At 45.7% G+C, this 17,629-nt stretch overlaps 1 protein-coding gene across 5 annotated transcripts in view; it reads right to left on the bottom strand.

Moving 5' to 3' along the window:
* The window catches only part of NRG2 (neuregulin 2), a 389,806-nt gene that overhangs the window by 53,851 nt on the left and 318,326 nt on the right, over nt 1–17,629 (bottom strand). For all 5 annotated transcript variants that reach the window (XM_034411677.3, XM_034411676.3, XM_034411678.3 and 2 more), the window contains one exon: nt 10,250–10,368. In XM_034411677.3, the coding sequence (XP_034267568.1) occupies nt 10,250–10,368 (119 nt within the window). The remainder of the gene's footprint in view (nt 1–10,249; nt 10,369–17,629) is intronic.

Here is a 17,629-nt window from a genome sequence, read left to right as displayed (position 1 = left end):
AAGAGATTGAAGCAGCGCAGCCGGTCCCCCAAGGAGTTTATGTGGGAGTTTAGAAAAGTAGCCGGCAAACTACGGGACTGGCTTGAACAACTCTTCATCCACTACTTCAAATAGGCCCTGGATCAGGACCTTAGGCAAGCATGCACCTATAGGGGAGTACCAAACTGGATCTAAGACTGGTATTGGATGGGGTGACTATGGACTTAGAGATTCACCCCCACGAAGATCCACATTGGAAAAGGCTCCCAAATGACCATTGGGACATTGAGTTGCCACTAAGTAGGCAGTGTAGACAAGACTGGCAGCCACGCCCATTATAAAGTGCTTCAAATGCGGCCAACTGAGCCACTGAGCCTCCAAATGCCTCACACCAGCTGTGGTCCCTCAGGCGCGAATGCCAGTGACTGCAAGTTCAAGGAGAACTCCCAAAAAGCCACAAGACAAAGGTAAATTCATTTGGCAAGCTATGGAGGTCCCCCCTCCACTGTACCAGGAGGGGGGAACTCTGGCTCCAGAAGCCACCAACACCAGCGGAAGTGGCGAGGAGGACCCAATGGTAAGTGAAGCCATCCATCCCTTCACCATAAATTCTCACATAGTAATACCCAAGACAGCTCCCATTGGGACCTAGAGGCCATAATAGAAACTGGTTGCACCTGGTGCTTGATCAGCTCCCAAACTGTGCAGAATCTAGGAATAGAGACAAGAACTTTGAGCCACCCCATCTGGTTTGAGCAGGTGGATGGATCACTAGTGAGTGGCGCACCCACAACCTTAGTCACCGAACCTGTAAGACTGGAAATGGGTGCTATTGGGAAATCATATGATTTGTAGTTGCCCCAAAAATGACCGAGTCACTGATCCTCGGTCTGTCCTGGCTAGACAAGTGGGCCCCGACCATCACATGGGAAGATGGCTATCGGAAGCTAAAAGTGGGTATCAGACCACTGCCCCCCTCCCGCAAACAGAGAACCAGCCCTCTTTAGACCATGCAACCTCAGCCAAAGAGAAGGAGTAGCCTCCACCATGGAGGCTCTGCGCGGCTGCCCAAGAATACCCAAAGAGTACAGAGCGTTAGCAGAAGCTTTCAGCGAAGACGAATGCAATGTGCTCCCCCCACATTGACCCACGGACTGCACAATAGAATTTGTGCCAGGGGCAAAGCTGCCTAAGCCAAAAATGTATTCCATGACCCTTAAGGAGATGGGTGAATTGAGGAAATACATTGAAGCAAACTTAGCCAGAAGGATTTATCTAGCCCATTAAATACTTTTTAAAGAGAAAAAAGACCTGGGGGTGAGGCTTTGAGTTGATTTCCACAGAATAAACCTGTGTGCATGGAAAACACATGGTAGGAAAACACCTACCCCCTACCCCTTATGAAGGACATGCTGGCAAAGGGAAAGATGTTTACCAAGCTAGACCTCAGAGAAGCCTACTACCACTTGTGGATTAAGGAAGGTGATGAATGGAAAACAGGATTCAATTGCCCATTAGGCAGCTTCTAGTTTAAAGTCATGCTTTTTTGGGCTACAGGTAGCCCCTGCAGTGTTCATGCAACTCATTAACGAGGTGCTGCATGAGCACCTATACAAAAGAGTTCTAGTGTATTTGGACGACAATCTTATCTTTAGCAAAACTATGGAGGAACACGTCAAACTAGAATGGCAAGTTTTGAGAAAACTCCTAGCCGCTAAGCTCTACGCTAAACTGTCATACTTTGATAGACTTTGTCTCGGAGTTCTGAATTGCAATGAGGAGTATGTTGGAACACTGATAGAGGCATTTTGATATAGAAATCTGTTCATTATTTGACTAAGTAAATCAGTGGTTCCGAAAGTGGGCGGTGGGATGACTTAGTGGGGTGCTAAGAGCAAGGGGGGCGGCAGGGGATGCTAAGTGGCATCCGTGATGGCGAACCTATGGCACTCATGCCACAGGTGGTACACGGAGCCATGTTGCCTGGCATGTGTGGCGTCGGCCATTCTTCTTCCGGGTTCGCACCCGAAGCTCAGCTCATCAGACTAGCTGGCCAGTGCGCATGCGTGCACCAGAAAATGAAAGTACGTTTCCCAGCACGCGCATGCCCACTGGGCAGCTCCTCTTACAATGTGTGCGAGGCTGAACTGTTGGTTGCTGTATTATTGCTCTCCTGCTGCTTGCCCGGACTACCCAGCCCAAGCTCAGCTGCTCTGCTCCTCGCTCTCTTGACTGCCATCACCTTCCTAATTTTTGGTAAGTTGCAGGTGGGCTGCTGTGGGGGGGGGAGGCCTGGGGGGGTGGCAGGGTGCTGCCCAGGATCGAGGTGGGTTGCTTGGGGTGGGGGGCAGGGCTGGCAGGATGCATACTAGACACCCCAGGAAGGCCTACTGATGAGATCGGGGTCTAGGGCAAAGCTCCCAATTTTGCTGAATGCCTCATTCTTACCATGGTAAGGGGATGGGCTGCGGTGCACAAACTTCAGCAATTCTTGTGTTGCCGCCTGCACCGCTTGCTTGGAGCTGGTCTGGAAAGGAAAAACTGCAGCCGAATAAGCAAGACACACCCCACCCAGATCCCTCCAAATGGGTCTTGTACGGTAGTCTTCCCCCTGAAAGGCTTTCCTGCTTCTCCTCTACCTGTATGCTGTTACCGGCTCTGCACCCAGCAGTGTCTTGCTGGTCTTGGAGGGGGGGGTGCAGAGCCGGTGCAGATTAGAAGTAGGAAAGCCTTTCAGCGGGGAGACTACAATACGGAGACCCGTTTGGAGGGATTTAGGTGGGGTGTGTCCTGCCTTATTCGGCTGTGGTTTTTCCTTTCCAGACCAGCTCCAAGCAAGCAGTGCAGGTGGCAATGCAAGAACAGCTGAAGTTTATGCACCGCTTGCTTTGAACGGTCTGGAAAGGAAAAAAATCACAGCCGAATTAGGAGGGACACGTCCCACCCAGATCCCTCCAAACGGGTCTCCGTACGGTAGTCTCCCTGCTGAAAGGCTTTCCTGCTTCTCATCTGCACCAGCTCTGCACCCCCCCCAAGACGCCGCTGGGTGCAGAGCCGGTAACAGCATACAGCTGCTGCCTGCACCGCTTGCTTGGAACTGGTCTGGAAAGGAAAAAACGCAGCCAAATTAGACAGGACATGCCCCACCAAGATCCCTCCAAACAGGTCTCCTTTCGGTAGCCTCCCGCTGAAAAGCTTTCCTGCTTCTCCTCTATCTGCATTCTGTTACCGGCTCTGCACCCAGATAGCGGCTGGTGGTCCCGGATAGCAGCGTCTTGTTGGTTTTGGGGGGGGGGTCGCTGCAAGAAAGAATGGGTGCTTGGAAGAGCAGGCTCCGTTTGGGTGGGTGTTGTTGTTGGGTCACGTAGTTCAGCGGGGAGGCTTCTGAAGGGAGACCCGTTTGGAGGTATCTGGATGGGGCGTGTCCTGCCTAATTCAGTTGCAGGCAGTGGCGCAAAAGCTGTTAACATTTGTGCACCACTTGCTTGGAGTTGGTCTAGAAAGGGAAAAAACACAGCCAAATTAGACAGGACACACCCCACCCAGATCCCTCTGGTCTCAGAAATGTTTGATTTGAACTATCAAATCTTTGATTTGAACTTTGATTTGAACTATGGCAAGAAAAATCGTAAAATGGGGCAAAGCTCATTTAACCATAATAATTTCTAGATATTTTAAGTGTAGAGAATTCAAGTGTTGAGAATGACCCATTATTTCATCTCTTTTTCCACACTAGGTACCACTATTTGATTTCTTTTCAAATTATTGAAAAGAATAATTATTCAAATAACAACAGAAAACCCAATACAGTTCAGTATGAATTGGCTTTCCAGTCCTTCCTTGATGCACTTTTTTACATTGGTTATCTAGTTTAAATGCCAAAGAAAAATCAATGATATATTTTTCAGACCTTTGGAGTATCACACTGTCAATTGTTCACACTGCTCAAGCAAAACTAACAGGTGTGAATTAAGTTTTAGCTAAAAAATGGAGCTTTAATTCCAGAAGTCAATTTTTTAAACTTGGATTTCTGGAATTAAAAGGCTCTGGATTAAATTGTACTCCAGACAAAAGATGGAGAAGAGTATCTTGCTTTTAGACATGATAATAGCTGTCTAGAAAGATGAGTTATGAACTATTTTTATATCATCAGAAATTTAATTTCTTATCTGTTAAAAATGCAAAGACAAGGAGTACAGGGAGCAAATAAAAGATCTTCATGTTGGGGTTGGTTCTGGACCAAATCTTACTTGTGGGACAGAAACCAGCTCTCAGCCCTCCTTGTGGCTCCTTGAAAAGCATCCCCCCCCCACGCTCCACCGCCTGAGGGGGCAGGGGAGGGCTGCAGGTGTCCTGATTGATCCCAAGGGGGTCTGGGAGTGGGTGTGAATTCATCCCACAGCCCTCTCCATCACCTCCTCTGTGAAATTGCTTTCTCCCACTCGCTGGTGGTCAGCAAATTCAAAAGGAATCCCCAGCTGAGAATCACTGCTCTAGATTGGTTGATTCAGGGGATTTCTTTAGTGTTAACTAATAGTGTTAGCTATTTTTGTTACAGGGATAGATTTGTATTAGAGCAGCCTGCAGGACTTCCAAAGGCTCTGCGCACCCTGTTTTTGCAAAAAAAACCGGGCCCGTTTTTCACAAAAACGGGACACGCGGGGCAAGGCTTCAGGAGGCCAAAAATGGCTGTATTCCATGTATAAGATGCACCAACATTTCCAACCTCTTTTGGGGGAGGAGTGTGTCTTATACTCTGAAAAGTACAGTAAATTGCTGTGTTGGCACTCCAAGATAAATATGTGGGTTTTGGATTGCGGTTTGTGCACTCCATCTCAAAAAGGTTCACCATCACTATTGTAAGTTTTCTGATTTTCAAAGCAGAAATGGCAGAAGCAGAAAAATCAAAGAAGAAATGTAGACAATATAGTGTGGAATATCTGAAGTATGGATTTATACCAGCACCATCAAACCAGCAGCTGCCACAGTGCCTACTATGTGAAAAAGTATTTTCTAATGAGGCAATGAAGCCTTCCAGACTGAACAAACATTTGAAGAAAGCACATCCTGACAAGGCAGACAAAAACCTAACTTTTTTTCAATCACTTCGTGACAAATTTCAAAAGCGCCCAACACTGTCACACATGTTTTACAATGCTTCCCAACAAAACACTGATGGTTTGCGTGCATCATACAACATTTCATTGCTGATTGCTAAGTCTGGGAAGCCACATACTATTAGCGAAGAACTCATCCTACCAGCCATTAGTGAGGTTCTGAGTATTGTTTTGCATAAGTCACCACATGATATAATTAAGACAATTCCTCTCAGCAACAATTCAGTGCAAAGACGCATAGATGAAATGGCTGTGTGGAAGATGTATTGTGCAGCATACTACGGACAACAGACTTTGCATTACAGCTGGATGAATCAACTTTGCCAGGCAATGAATCTTTGCTTCTTGCTTATGTGCGCTTTATTAAAGATGAAAGTTTGACTGAAGAGTTGTTATTTGTGAGGCAACTAAAAACAGATACTAAAGGGGAGTCAATATTTCGTGTTGTTGAGCAGTTTTTCAAACACAAGGAAATTCCACTGACCAACATACTTGCTTGTGCAACTGATGGCGCACCATCAATGACTGGTCGCTACCGTGGGTGTGTTGCTTACTTGAAAAAAGCAGTGCCAAATGTCTTTACCATTCACTGTGTCATTCATCACCAACATCTGGTTGCAAAAAACCTCAGTGATCACTTACACAAGTCATTACACACTGTCATTAATGCAGTGAACAAAATTAAAGTACATGCTCTCAATAATCGACTATTCCGAGAGCTCTGTGTTGAGAATGATGAAGATTTCGATCGTTTGCTGCTTCATACAGAAGTTCGTTGGCTATCAAAAGGCAATTGTGTGAGACACTTTTACAATCTTTTTGACACTGTTGTGGAGTTTTTTGAAGACAAGAATGCTTTGCTCAGTGATGAACTCAAAGAGATCAGGCATGACATTGCTTATTTATCAGAACTGTTTGCAAGTTCAATGAAGTGAATTTGCAGTTGCAAGGAAATGAGGTCAATCTTATTAAGGCCAAATCTGTCATCTCTACGTTTATTTCAAAGTTAACTTTATTCAAGCATAATATAGGCCGTCGCAAGCTATACTAATTTCCGAGTTTGTCCGAGCTAGAAGAGAAAGGTGGGATACAAGATGATGATCTGCAAGTTTTTTGTGATCATTTGGACATGCTGCATAAAGATATGTCTGAGCAATATCAGGGTCTTCTTTTGATGGAAATTCCAAATTGGGTGATAAATCCATTTTCAGATACTGAGGAATATGGGGTAGTGGAGGAACAACTAATAGAGCTGCAAAATGACATTGAGCTGAAGCCAAAGTTTAAGAAATCGTACCAAGAGTTTTGGTTATAGAAGGAAATTTCTGATCACTATCCTGCACTATGGACAGTGGTTAAGAAGCTCCTTGTTGCATTTCCAACATCATATTTGGTGGAACGTGGTTTCAGTGTGGTCATCCAACTTCTCTCTAAGCAAAGAAATCGACTCCAGATTACTGAATGTGGTGATTTAAGACTCCTGCTAAGTGACTTAAAACCAGACATTGGAAAACTGGTATCACTTCATCAAGCCCATCTATCACATTAAGAATTTCCTGAATTGTGAAATAGTTACTAAATTTTACTGAGATTACTAAGTTAGTAGTTACTAAGGTTCTTGATAAATGACTATCAGACTTTGAAAGCCTGGTATCACTGAATCATGTTCAACAATTTTGTTGAATTAACAAAAGATTTTTAAATTGGATTTTGAATAAATGCGCAATTGTTACAGTTTTGAATTTTACTGTTATTATCTTCCTTAGTGGGTCATGCAAACCACTATTCCGAACAATGCTATTTATAGGGGGTGAGAGGTATTGAGGATGAGTTTGTACCAAGGGGGTGGTGGACTGAAAAAATTTGGGAACCACTGGTATAGATGAATAAGAGCAGGAACTGTGCAGATTGACCTTGCTTGCATTCCTAACAAGCCTAGAACTACAGTATCAAAATTAACCACTTCATAAAGAGAACCTTTGAGAATTAGAACAACATTTTGTTGTAGAAATCTTGTAAAAACACTAATGAAGGCTGCAAATCCAAGAAAAAGCTAAAATAATTTAAGTTTATTGTGTCATTGCATAATAGCAAGTAATGAAAATCTTTACAGCACTATTCAATTAAATACCTGGCCCACAACAATTTCCTACACACACTTACCTAGGAGAAAGTTCCATTTGATTCAATAAAACTTCTTCTTGAGTAGACATGCATGTGATTGCAATCCTATTTCAGAGAAAGTACCACTATGATCTGGGACTTACTTCTCAGAACACAGAACTGGGATCCAAAATGCACAGAATTTGTGGGAAAGATCACAAACAAACACAAAATGGACAGCTACACTGTTTTTTCACCTGCATCCAACAGCTTTATTTGTAGTCAAGTCTTGTTATAGTTAGCATTATTTAATCTAAAACAACACACCTATCCCAAGTTTACAGTGGACATATTTACCAGAATATATTAATATATTATAAAAAATTGTAGACTCTTTGAAATTGTGAATAAGGATTAGTAGCTAGTTGAATAAAATGCAGCTTTAATAACAAAGATCCTTTAATCAAATTGACATCATAACCATCTTTTTTCATGAAAACTCAATTAACATACCTGTACACATATACCCTCAAGCAGTGATGTGATTCAAGTAATTTAACAACTGGTTCTCCCTAATGACCAGCTGGGTAAGTGTGGGCGGGGTGTCATGTGACTGAATGGGTGTGACCAACTCAACATCACTCACGGCAAGGTGGGGCAGTGCAGGTAACTGAAGCAGTGGTGGCAATGGCTGGAGCCTTAGTGCGGGAATGAAGAACCCCTGTACTTGCCTTTGCGCATCAACAACATTCTGCCTTCATCGCGGTACATTTGAGCTCAAGGCAGCCCTCGCCTCCGGCTGCTTCGGGCTTGGAGCTCTAAGCCGCATCCAGGAAGCACTGTGGCGGAGAGAAGCAGACGGGTCTGATTCTCCTGCACCTCATCTCTTGCTGGGTCTCGCTGCCCAACAGTCAGGTTTTTAAAAAGATTTTTGCAGCAGGAAATGGCAGGTGGTTACTTTCAGCCTTTGTTGGTGCAACTGGGCATGCATGCCTCAGTAGCTCGGGGAGCTACAACCTGCTTTCCGCTCTGAGACACTCACCTGCTGCATTACCTGCTGCCACCTCATGGCCTGCCCATTGAGATCTGACCCCCATTGTTGCTGCTGTTGCCAGGGGCTAGTGGGGCAGGGTTGCATTGTGGGTCCGTGTCATAATGGGCTCCAGGAGGAGGGGATCCCGTCTCTTCCATGGTGAAGCACACTAAATTTTACTGTGCTGCGCAAGGCGCTGCGAAAGCAGTGGGCAGGCCACTTCGGCCAGGAGGCAGCAACAGTGGCGGTGGTGCAGTTCAGGTCTCAGTGGGCAGGCCATGAGATGATGGCAATGAATGCGGCAGGCCAGTGTCTTGGGGCAGAGAGCAGGTCTTGCGTCTCCCTGAGTGACCGAAGCATGCATACCCAGCTTCATCAACGAAGGCCGGAAGTAGCTGCCTGCCATTTCCTACTGAAAAATCTTTTTAAAAACCTGACTGTTGGGCAGCGAGACCCAGCAAGAGATGAGGTGCTGGAGAATCAGACCTGGCTGCCTCTTACCACTGCAGTGCTTCCTGAATGCGGCTTACAGCTCTGAGCCCAAAGCAGCAGGAAGTGAGGGCTGCCTTGAGAGCAAATGTACTGTGGCAAAGGTGGAATGCTGTTGCTACATAAAGGCAAGTACAGGGGTGCTTCATTCCCACACTAAGGCTCCGACGATCACCATCGCTGTTTCAGCCACCTGCGCTGCCTCACCTTGCCACAACAATGCCATTACCTCGCTCTGGCCAGTGAGGGCTGTGCTACTTCTTGCACTCCTTCTTGTACTGCCCCACCTATGGCGGAGATTTCCAGCCCCACCCAGAGTGAGTCTCCCTCCCCTGCCGTCACCCTTACCTTCTCAGACCAGGAGAGGAGTGACTGGGAGGGGAGGGGAGGGGCCAGCCAGTGGTAGGATCAGCCAATTTGCCAACTGCGCAAAACGTTAACAACCGGTTCGGCTGAACTGGTGTGAACTGGCTGAATCCCACCACTGCCCTCAAGGCATCTTATATGCCTGTGATGGCGATCCTATGGCACGTGTGTCAGAGGTGGCACGCAGCGCCCTCTCTGTGAGTAAGCGAGCCATCGCCCCAGCTCAGCTCCATCACCACGCGTATGCATATGCATGTGCCGCCCGCCAGCCAGCTAGTCTTCGGGTCTGTGCTGCACATGCACAGGGGTGAGGTGCATGTGCATGCAGGGGCGAGGCGTATGCAGGGGCCGCACTCACATGTGGGGGGGGCGCATATGCACGCGCAGTGGGGCCCGTGCAAGGATGGGGCACATGCAGGGGCCGCACATGCATGCGCAGGGGTGGTGGGGCGCATTGCATTTTGGGGGTTCAGGGGTGTGGACGCACATTCGCACCAGTGGTGAAATGTAAAATTTGTTACTACCGGTTCTGTGGGTGTGGCTTGGTATGGGGCGGGCAATATGACAGTGGGCAAGGTGAACTTTTTTTTTTTTACTTTTAAAACCATTTTTTCGGCTGAAGAGGTTGTAAAAAAATGCTTTTAAAGCCTCTGATGATCTCAACTGACTTGTCTAATCGGCAGAGGCTTTTTTTCCTTTTAAAAACATTTTTTCTATAATCTCTTCGGCCAAAGAGGTTGTAGAAAAAATGCTTTTAAAAGCCTCTGATGATCCCAGCTGAGCCGTGCGATCATCAGAGGCTTTTTTTTTTTTTTAGTTTTAAAAGCATTTTTTCAGCCAAAGAGGTTGTAGGAAAAATGCTTTTAAAAGTAATAAAAAAAGCCTCTGATGATTGCGCGGCTGAGCTGGGCAATTGGGGGGGGGCAGGGATTTTTGCTACCAGTTCTCCAAACCACCTGCCTCCATCGCTACCGGATTAGGCGATCTGGTCTGAACCGGGAGCATTTCACCCCTGATTCGCACACATGCACGCATTTGCGCTTCGAGCACTCAGTCCAGAAAAGGTTAGCCATCACTGTTTGTATGTGGTTCTTCTTCTCACACCAATTGTAAAAGCCAGTTGAAACTAAATATATCATTTTGATTCAATATTACAACTTACCACTTCTAACTATGAGACTGCCTGTGGCAATATCTGTTCCCAGGACATTCTCTGCTTCACAACCGTATTCTCCTGTGTCTTCAACTTTCACTTTGCTGAACTGAAGTCTAGATATTTTCCTGGAAAAAAAAGAAAGGCTTGGTTATTACACTACTTTAATAATGACATTAGGTGGAATTAACAATTACCTTAAATAGCCTTTTACCAAATTTAAATATGTTCTCTAGTAAAGATTTTTTAAGGAAAATTATAAGCTTTTAACTACAAAGAGAAAGGGCTATAACCAGTGGTGGGATTCAAGTAGTTTAACAACCAGTTCTCTGCCCTAATAATTTCTTCCAACAACCAGTTTGCCAAACTGCTCAGAAAGTTAACAACCGGAACTGGCTGAATTCCACCATTGGTTATAACAAGTAATAAAAGTGCTTGTTAATGATTTGGAAATGACTGTCAGAAACAGATGATGGGGAGAAGTAACCGAGACAACTTTTCCATAAAAGTCAGGAAGTAAATCCACATGTTTTTTAATTCTAATATCTAATGATGATTTATTGGCAACAAATGTGAGCAACTGAATATAACTTTCTCCGGTACTTTCACTACCACCCTCACAAGATTTTGATGGTCAAAGGAGTGTAGTCTGATCACAAATATCATTGTAATTTGGAAACAGGCCTGCCAGTCACTAAATCCTACATTTCCCCTTTCAAACAAGGCATACTAGACAGCACCCAAAGTGGTGATGGTGGTGGGGTACATTGCTTGAGTGGGTGATATCTTCCTTTCCATCCACCATCATAGTGAAAGTCCTGAAGATTATAGGAACTGTACATGTTGCAACTCAAGAAAAGTAAGCATATATTGTATCATCCACCTCTTAGACCTACTATATTTAGGCTGTGCAATCTGCACAACCAGATAGCAGCAGAAATAGAGATGTTGGTCTCTATGTAGCTCTATTAACCTACTCTATATTTAAGGTTCATGTTGAAGGTCTGTATAGATAGCGCTTGTTTACTGAAACTTGGTGGGATGAAACCCATGACTGGAACATACTGCTAGAAGAATAAAAATTGTACAGAAGCAACAGAACCATCTCAAAAAGGGGATGAGGAATTGCATTATATGTAAATAATTATGCACATCAACAGAAATGCACATTGCAAGAGATGAAAGCTTTCTTGAAAACATTTGGGGAAATATCAGAGGAAAAATAAATGGCATTACCATTGGAATGTACTGCAGACCACCCAACTAAGTGGTGGAAGTAGATGAACTCTTTACTAATCAGTTAGCCAAAGTGTGCAGGAAACACACCACTGTAGAAATGAGGGACTTTAACTACTATGACAGCAACTGGGAAACAAACTCTGCAGTGAGTGGGAGATCAAATAGGTTCTGGCATGGACAGCTAAGGACTTTGTTTCCCAAAAGGTGGAAATGAGAACTAGAGGATCAGTTATAATGGACTTAATCCTAACTAATAGGGGATGAAATGATTGAGGGATTGGAAGTTGTGATAGGAGGGCTCAGTAACGCAAATTACGCAACAAGACGTAATTCAATGGTGAAAAAATCAAGGTCCTGCATCTAGACAGGAAACGTCAAATGCACAGATATAAAATAGGCAGTACCTGGTGCAACAATAACCATGAGGGGGATCTTAGTGTCATAGTGGACATGACATCACTAAAGTATGAGGCAGCAATATACTGCAGCTGCCAAAAAGGTCAATGCAGTCCTAGGCTGCATCAAAGAGGGATAGCATAAGGATTATGAGAAATGTTAGTACCGTTAGTACTGCACTACTGAAGCCATACCAAAATACTGCATCCAACTTTGGTTCCCATGCTACAAAAAAGATGCTGAGATCCTAGAAAGTATGTAGAGAAGAGCAACAAAGATGATAAGGATTCTAGAGGCTAAGCCCTGTGGTGAATGGTTAAGGAAACTAGGTATGTCTAGCTTAATAAAAACAAGAATTAGGGATGACATGATGGCTGTCTTCCAATGCTTGAGGGAAGAGGGGGTGTACTTATTCTCCAAAGCACTTGAGACCAGGACAAGAAGCAATGGGTGGAAGTCGTTAAAGATCCAATCTGAACTAAGGAGAATTTTCCTGACAGTATTATACTGGTGCTCCCAGGTTCAGTGTATGGCCATTCATTCACACACTCACAGCCCTAGAAAGTAGCCATAGTCAAATCTTTTAACTGAACAGAGGAACAACTGGTTCTTTTCTTAATTTAACAACTGATTCTCTGCCCTAATGACCGTCTGGGTAGGTGTGGCTGGGGGTGGTGGTGTTCATGTGACTGGGTGGGACTGAGTGATGTTGAGTTGGCCACGCCCACCCAGTCACACTGGTTGTTAAATTATTGGTTCCCAGAGTTTTCTTTTCTGTGGCAAATGGATCCAAATGGCTCTTTAAGTGTTTAAGGTTGCAGACCCCTGATATAAGGTCTCCTACCTTAAGTAGGGGGTTGGATTAAAAGACCCCCAAGATCCCTTCCAGCCTTAAGATTCTATGTTTCTATGAATATTATGCTACCTTTCTATCCTACTACATGGTCACTTACCTCTTTCCACCTGCCATACGTACCTCTGGTTTGGTTTTCAGAGTTTAATTTTTTGAATTCCTGTTCCATGAGATTAAAAGGTTTCCGCGCATTCCATCAGCCAAGGGCCCAGGGCAGGGGTGGGGGGGTGGCGGTCATTATAAAGGAAGGTCTTGATCCGAGGGAGGCCACTGTACCTCAGATAGCCGGATGTGAGTCTCTCCTGGTGAAGTGGGGCCATGGGATGCAGGTGGGCCTGCTGATCGCGTACCTGGCTCCCTGCCACGTGACAGCGGCCCTGCCCGAGCTTCTCAACGTTATTGCCGGGGTGGCGGTTGATACCCCCAGACTTTTGGTCATGGGGGATTTCAACCTGCCATCTACCGGTGGGGCGTCTGGGATGGCTCGGGAGTTTATGGCTTCCATGACAGCCATGGACCTGACACAATTAATTCATGGCCCCACTCACGCGGGAGGACACACTCTGGACTTGGTTTTTATCTCTGGTCAGTGGCGGAGTGGTCTGGATATAGGGGATATAGTTATTGAACCCCTGTCATGGTCGGACCATTCTCTCCTGAGACTGGACCTTTCGACCGCTGCACCCCACTGCAGGGAGGCGGAACCGACCAGGTGGTTCCGCCCCAGGCGCCTGATGGATCCTGATAGGTTCCAGAGGGAGCTTGGGCCAGTTCCTGAAACTCTGGCACACGACTCGGCTGAAGATCTGGTGGCTGCCTGGGATAGGACAGCCGCCGGTGCTCTGGACCGAGTCGTGCCTTTGCGGCCTCTGACCCGACGCTGAACCTGCCCGGCCCCTTGGTTTTCCGAGGAGCTGAGGGAGATGAAGCGCCGGAAAAGACGCCTAGAGAGTGGTTGGAGGACGAGTCGCTCCGAATCCGACCGAACACTAGTTAGGTCTCATATTAAGACCTATCTAGTGGCGATAAAAGCGGCAAAGCGTAACCACTTTTCCGCTCTTATTGCATCGGCAGATAACCGCCCAGCCGCCTTGTTTAGGGTGACCCGCTCCCTCCTACATCAGGGAGCACGGGAGGACCCCTTGCAAGGGCAGGCTGAGGATTTTGCACAGTATCTGCATGATAAAATCGCTCAGATTCGGGAAGGCTTGGACTCTGACTGGGTAGATCCCGGCGGGGTGACTGAGGCTGGTCTTGAGAATGTTACCTGGGATGAGTTCGACCCTGTGACTCCTGAGGACGTGGACAGGATCCTGGGGAGATTAAACGCAACCACATGTTTATTGGACCCGTGCCCCTCCTGGCTGGTACTGGCCACCCGGGAGGTAACACGAGGCTGGCTCCAGAGGATCATAAATGCTTCTCTGAGAGAGGGTTTCTTGCCTCCCGCCTTGAAAGAGGCGGTGGTGAGGCCCCTCCTCAAGAAGCCTTCTCTGGACCCGGCCGTTTTGGCAAACTATCGTCCGGTCTCCAACCTTCGCTTTGTTGCGAAGGTTGTGGAGAGTGTGGTTGCGCGACAGCTCCCACAGTTCCTGGATGAAACCGTCTATCTAGATCCGTGCCAGTCCGGCTTCAGGCCTGGGTACAGCACGGAGATGGCATTGGTCGCATTGGTGGATGATCTCTGGAGGGCTCGGGACAGGGGTTGTTCCTCTGTTCTGGTCCTGTTAGACCTCTCAGCGGCTTTTGATACCATCGACCATGGTATCATGCTGCGCCGGCTGGAGGGACTGGGGGTGGGAGGCACCGTGTTGCGGTGGTTCTCCTCCTATCTCTCTGACCGGTCCCAGTCTGTGTTGGCAGGGGGGCAGAGGTCGACCTCGAGGCGCCTTGCTTGCGGGGTGCCGCAAGGGTCGGTCCTCTCGCCGCTCCTGTTCAACATTTATGTGAAGCCGCTGGGTGAGATCATCCGTGGTTTTGGGGTGCGATGCCATCTGTACGCTGATGACACTCAGCTGTACATTTCCACCCCAGACCACCCCAATGATGCCCTCGAAGTGATGTCCCAGTGTCTGGAGGCCGTGCGGGTCTGGATGGGGAGGAACAGGCTTCGGCTCAACCCTTCCAAGACCGAGTGGCTGTGGATGCCGGCGTCCCGGTATAGCCAGCTGGTGCCATCGCTGGCTATTGGGGGCGAGTCACTGACCCCCACAGAGGGGGCTCGCAACTTGGGCGTCCTCCTGGACACACGGCTGTCTTTAGAAGAGCATATGACGGCCGTGGCCAGGGGGGCTTTTTATCAGGTTCGCCTGATACGCCAGTTGCGCCCCTTTCTGGATCGGGACTCCTTGTGCACAGTCACTCATGCCTTGGTTACGTCACGCCTGGACTACTGTAACGCTCTCTACATGGGGCTCCCCCTGAGGAGCACCCGGAGGCTCCAGCTGGTGCAGAATGCGGCCGCGCGGGTGATTATGGGAGCGACGTGGCGCTCCCACGTAACACCTCTCCTGCGCGAGCTGCATTGGCTCCCGGTGGTCTTCCGGGTGCGCTTTAAAATGTTGGTTCTCATCTTTAAAGCGCTCCATGGCTTAGGGCCAGGGTATTTGCGAGACCGCCTGCTGCTACCGATAACCTCCCACCGGCCAATACGCTCTCACAGAGAGGGCCTCCTCGGGGTGCCGTCGGTCAGGCAATGTCGGCTGGCGGCCCCCAGGGGGCGAGCCTTCTCTGTGGGGGCACCCGCCCTGTGGAATGAGCTGCCTCCTGGAATACGATTGATCCCGGACCTCCGGACCTTCCGTAAAGCCCTGAAGACGTTTTTATTTCATCAAGCCGGCCTAGCCTAAATGGTTTTTAATTGGGATTTTAAATTTTATGGAATTGGGGTTTTAAATTTGGGTAGCCAATGATTTAATTCTTTTAATTATCTTAACTTTTGCATTTGTATGTTTTTTAATTTTGGCTGTTCACCGCCCTGAGTCCCTTCTGGGAGAAGGGCGGTATACAAATTAAATTAATAAATAAATAAATAAATAAAAAGTTTAGCATGATAGGAGGGCTCAGTAACGCAAATTATCTTGAGAGGCATGCTGTTGGGAATATGATCTGTTGATCACTATTATGATCAACAGGTAGAGTAAACCCTTAGCTGGGGTAATCAGAGGTAACACTCCCTTGGTGAGGGGAAGCAGGGATGAAATGCTACCTGTTCGGGCCGGTTCTCTTGAACCGGTAGTAAAAAATGCTACTGGTTCGCCGAACCGGTAGTAAAAAAATGTAAAAAAAAGTTCCAACCATCAGCTGAGAGATGCGCAATCATTAGAACTTTTTTTTTTTTACCTTTTAAGCGTTTTTTTTACTATCGGTTCGGGTGAATAGGTAGTAAAAAAATGCTTTAAAAAAGTAAAAAAAAGGCTCGGAAAATCGCGCGGCACAGCTATGATCGTCTGAGCCTTTTCTTTACTTTTTAAAAGCATTTTTTTACTACCTATTCACCCAAACCAGTAGTAAAAAAATGTTTTAAAAAGGTTTTAAAAAGGTTCCCAAGATCATAGCTGTGCCACGTGATCGTCGGAACCTTTTTTTTTTTTTTTTACTTTTTTAAAGCATTTTTTTACTACTGGTTTGGGTGAATAGGTAGTAAAATAATGCTTTAGAAATTTTTTTTAAAAGGATCCCAAGATCACATGCCACAGCTGATTTCCCCCCCCTGCTGTTCTACTTACCTTCCCAAGCCTCCTTTTGGTGTGTATTGTGCATGTGTGTGCAGTGCACATTTGTTGCAAACTGCACATGCATGTGCATAGCATGCGCTTGGCGCACAGCACTCATGCACAGCCAGCGAACCGGTAGCAAACCAGTTCAGATTTCACCACTGAGGGGAAGTCAACTCACATAAAAGCATTCTAATATGTAACTCCAAAGAACACAATGGTACGCCCCTTCTGTATTGTTGCTAATTTCTATTGTTTACAATTGTAAAAACATGCATTTGATATTTAAATAGACATGTTAGGAACCCAGACTCCCAAGCTGGCAATCACTCCTCTAGTTATTGGGAAATTTTCATGAGTTGATCTGGAAGTGATCATATACTCAGATCAAAGCCACCCAAAAATGTGACAGTGACAGTACTGAAAGCGGATTCCCTCATTCTAAAAGGACTTATACAACTAAAAATTGAATATGAGAACCATAAATCAAGGAAACTTTAAATTATCAAAACAAAAATAAAGCACATTAATTAAATTAACTGCTTTAGTAAGGTGAACTTACAGGTTTCTGAAATCAAATGATTTAAGTCATAAAAACATACTAGTAAAATAGTTTTTAAAAGACAGTGAAGAAGGGAATTGCTAGGTCTGCATATTGCTATGACACATGAAATATCTATCAGATTTATTCAAGGAACAGCAATGTTACACAAATTACAAGAATCAAAGACACTGAGGATTTCTGTGGCAAATTGCAAGAAGTGATTGCAACATATAGTAAAAATGTAATGCTACAAAGACTTGATCAGAACACCAAAATTGGATAAATACAACACTGGGTCATTAGGTAAAGGCAACAATATATAGGCAGGTTAATAGAGCTTTCCCAGATGATTTTTTTTTTGTTCATTACATCCCTGCTTCAAGCTATAAGCCATCAAAATTTGTGTGCCAGCAAAATATGACAATCAAAATATAAAATCAATATAAGAAATAAATTCATATGTTTAGTATGTAAAAGAGAACCCAAGGAACAAGAGGAAGAGAGAAAAAACAGGATCAAAACCAAAACAATTTCCATAATTTCAAAAGAAAAAGAAAAAATCCAAGTAGATTTTAAAACAAGAAATCATAATAGCTATGGAAAAATGGAGAATTGAGCAATAAGAATTTAATTAATTTAAT

The sequence above is a fragment of the Pantherophis guttatus genome, chromosome 3 (genome assembly GCF_059756535.1).
Source record: "Pantherophis guttatus breed Tessera chromosome 3, ASM5975653v1, whole genome shotgun sequence".
NCBI classification, from domain to species: Eukaryota; Metazoa; Chordata; class Lepidosauria; order Squamata; family Colubridae; genus Pantherophis; species Pantherophis guttatus.
Note: the sequence above shows the minus strand (reverse complement) of the source record. Positions and strands in the feature narration are given on the sequence as shown.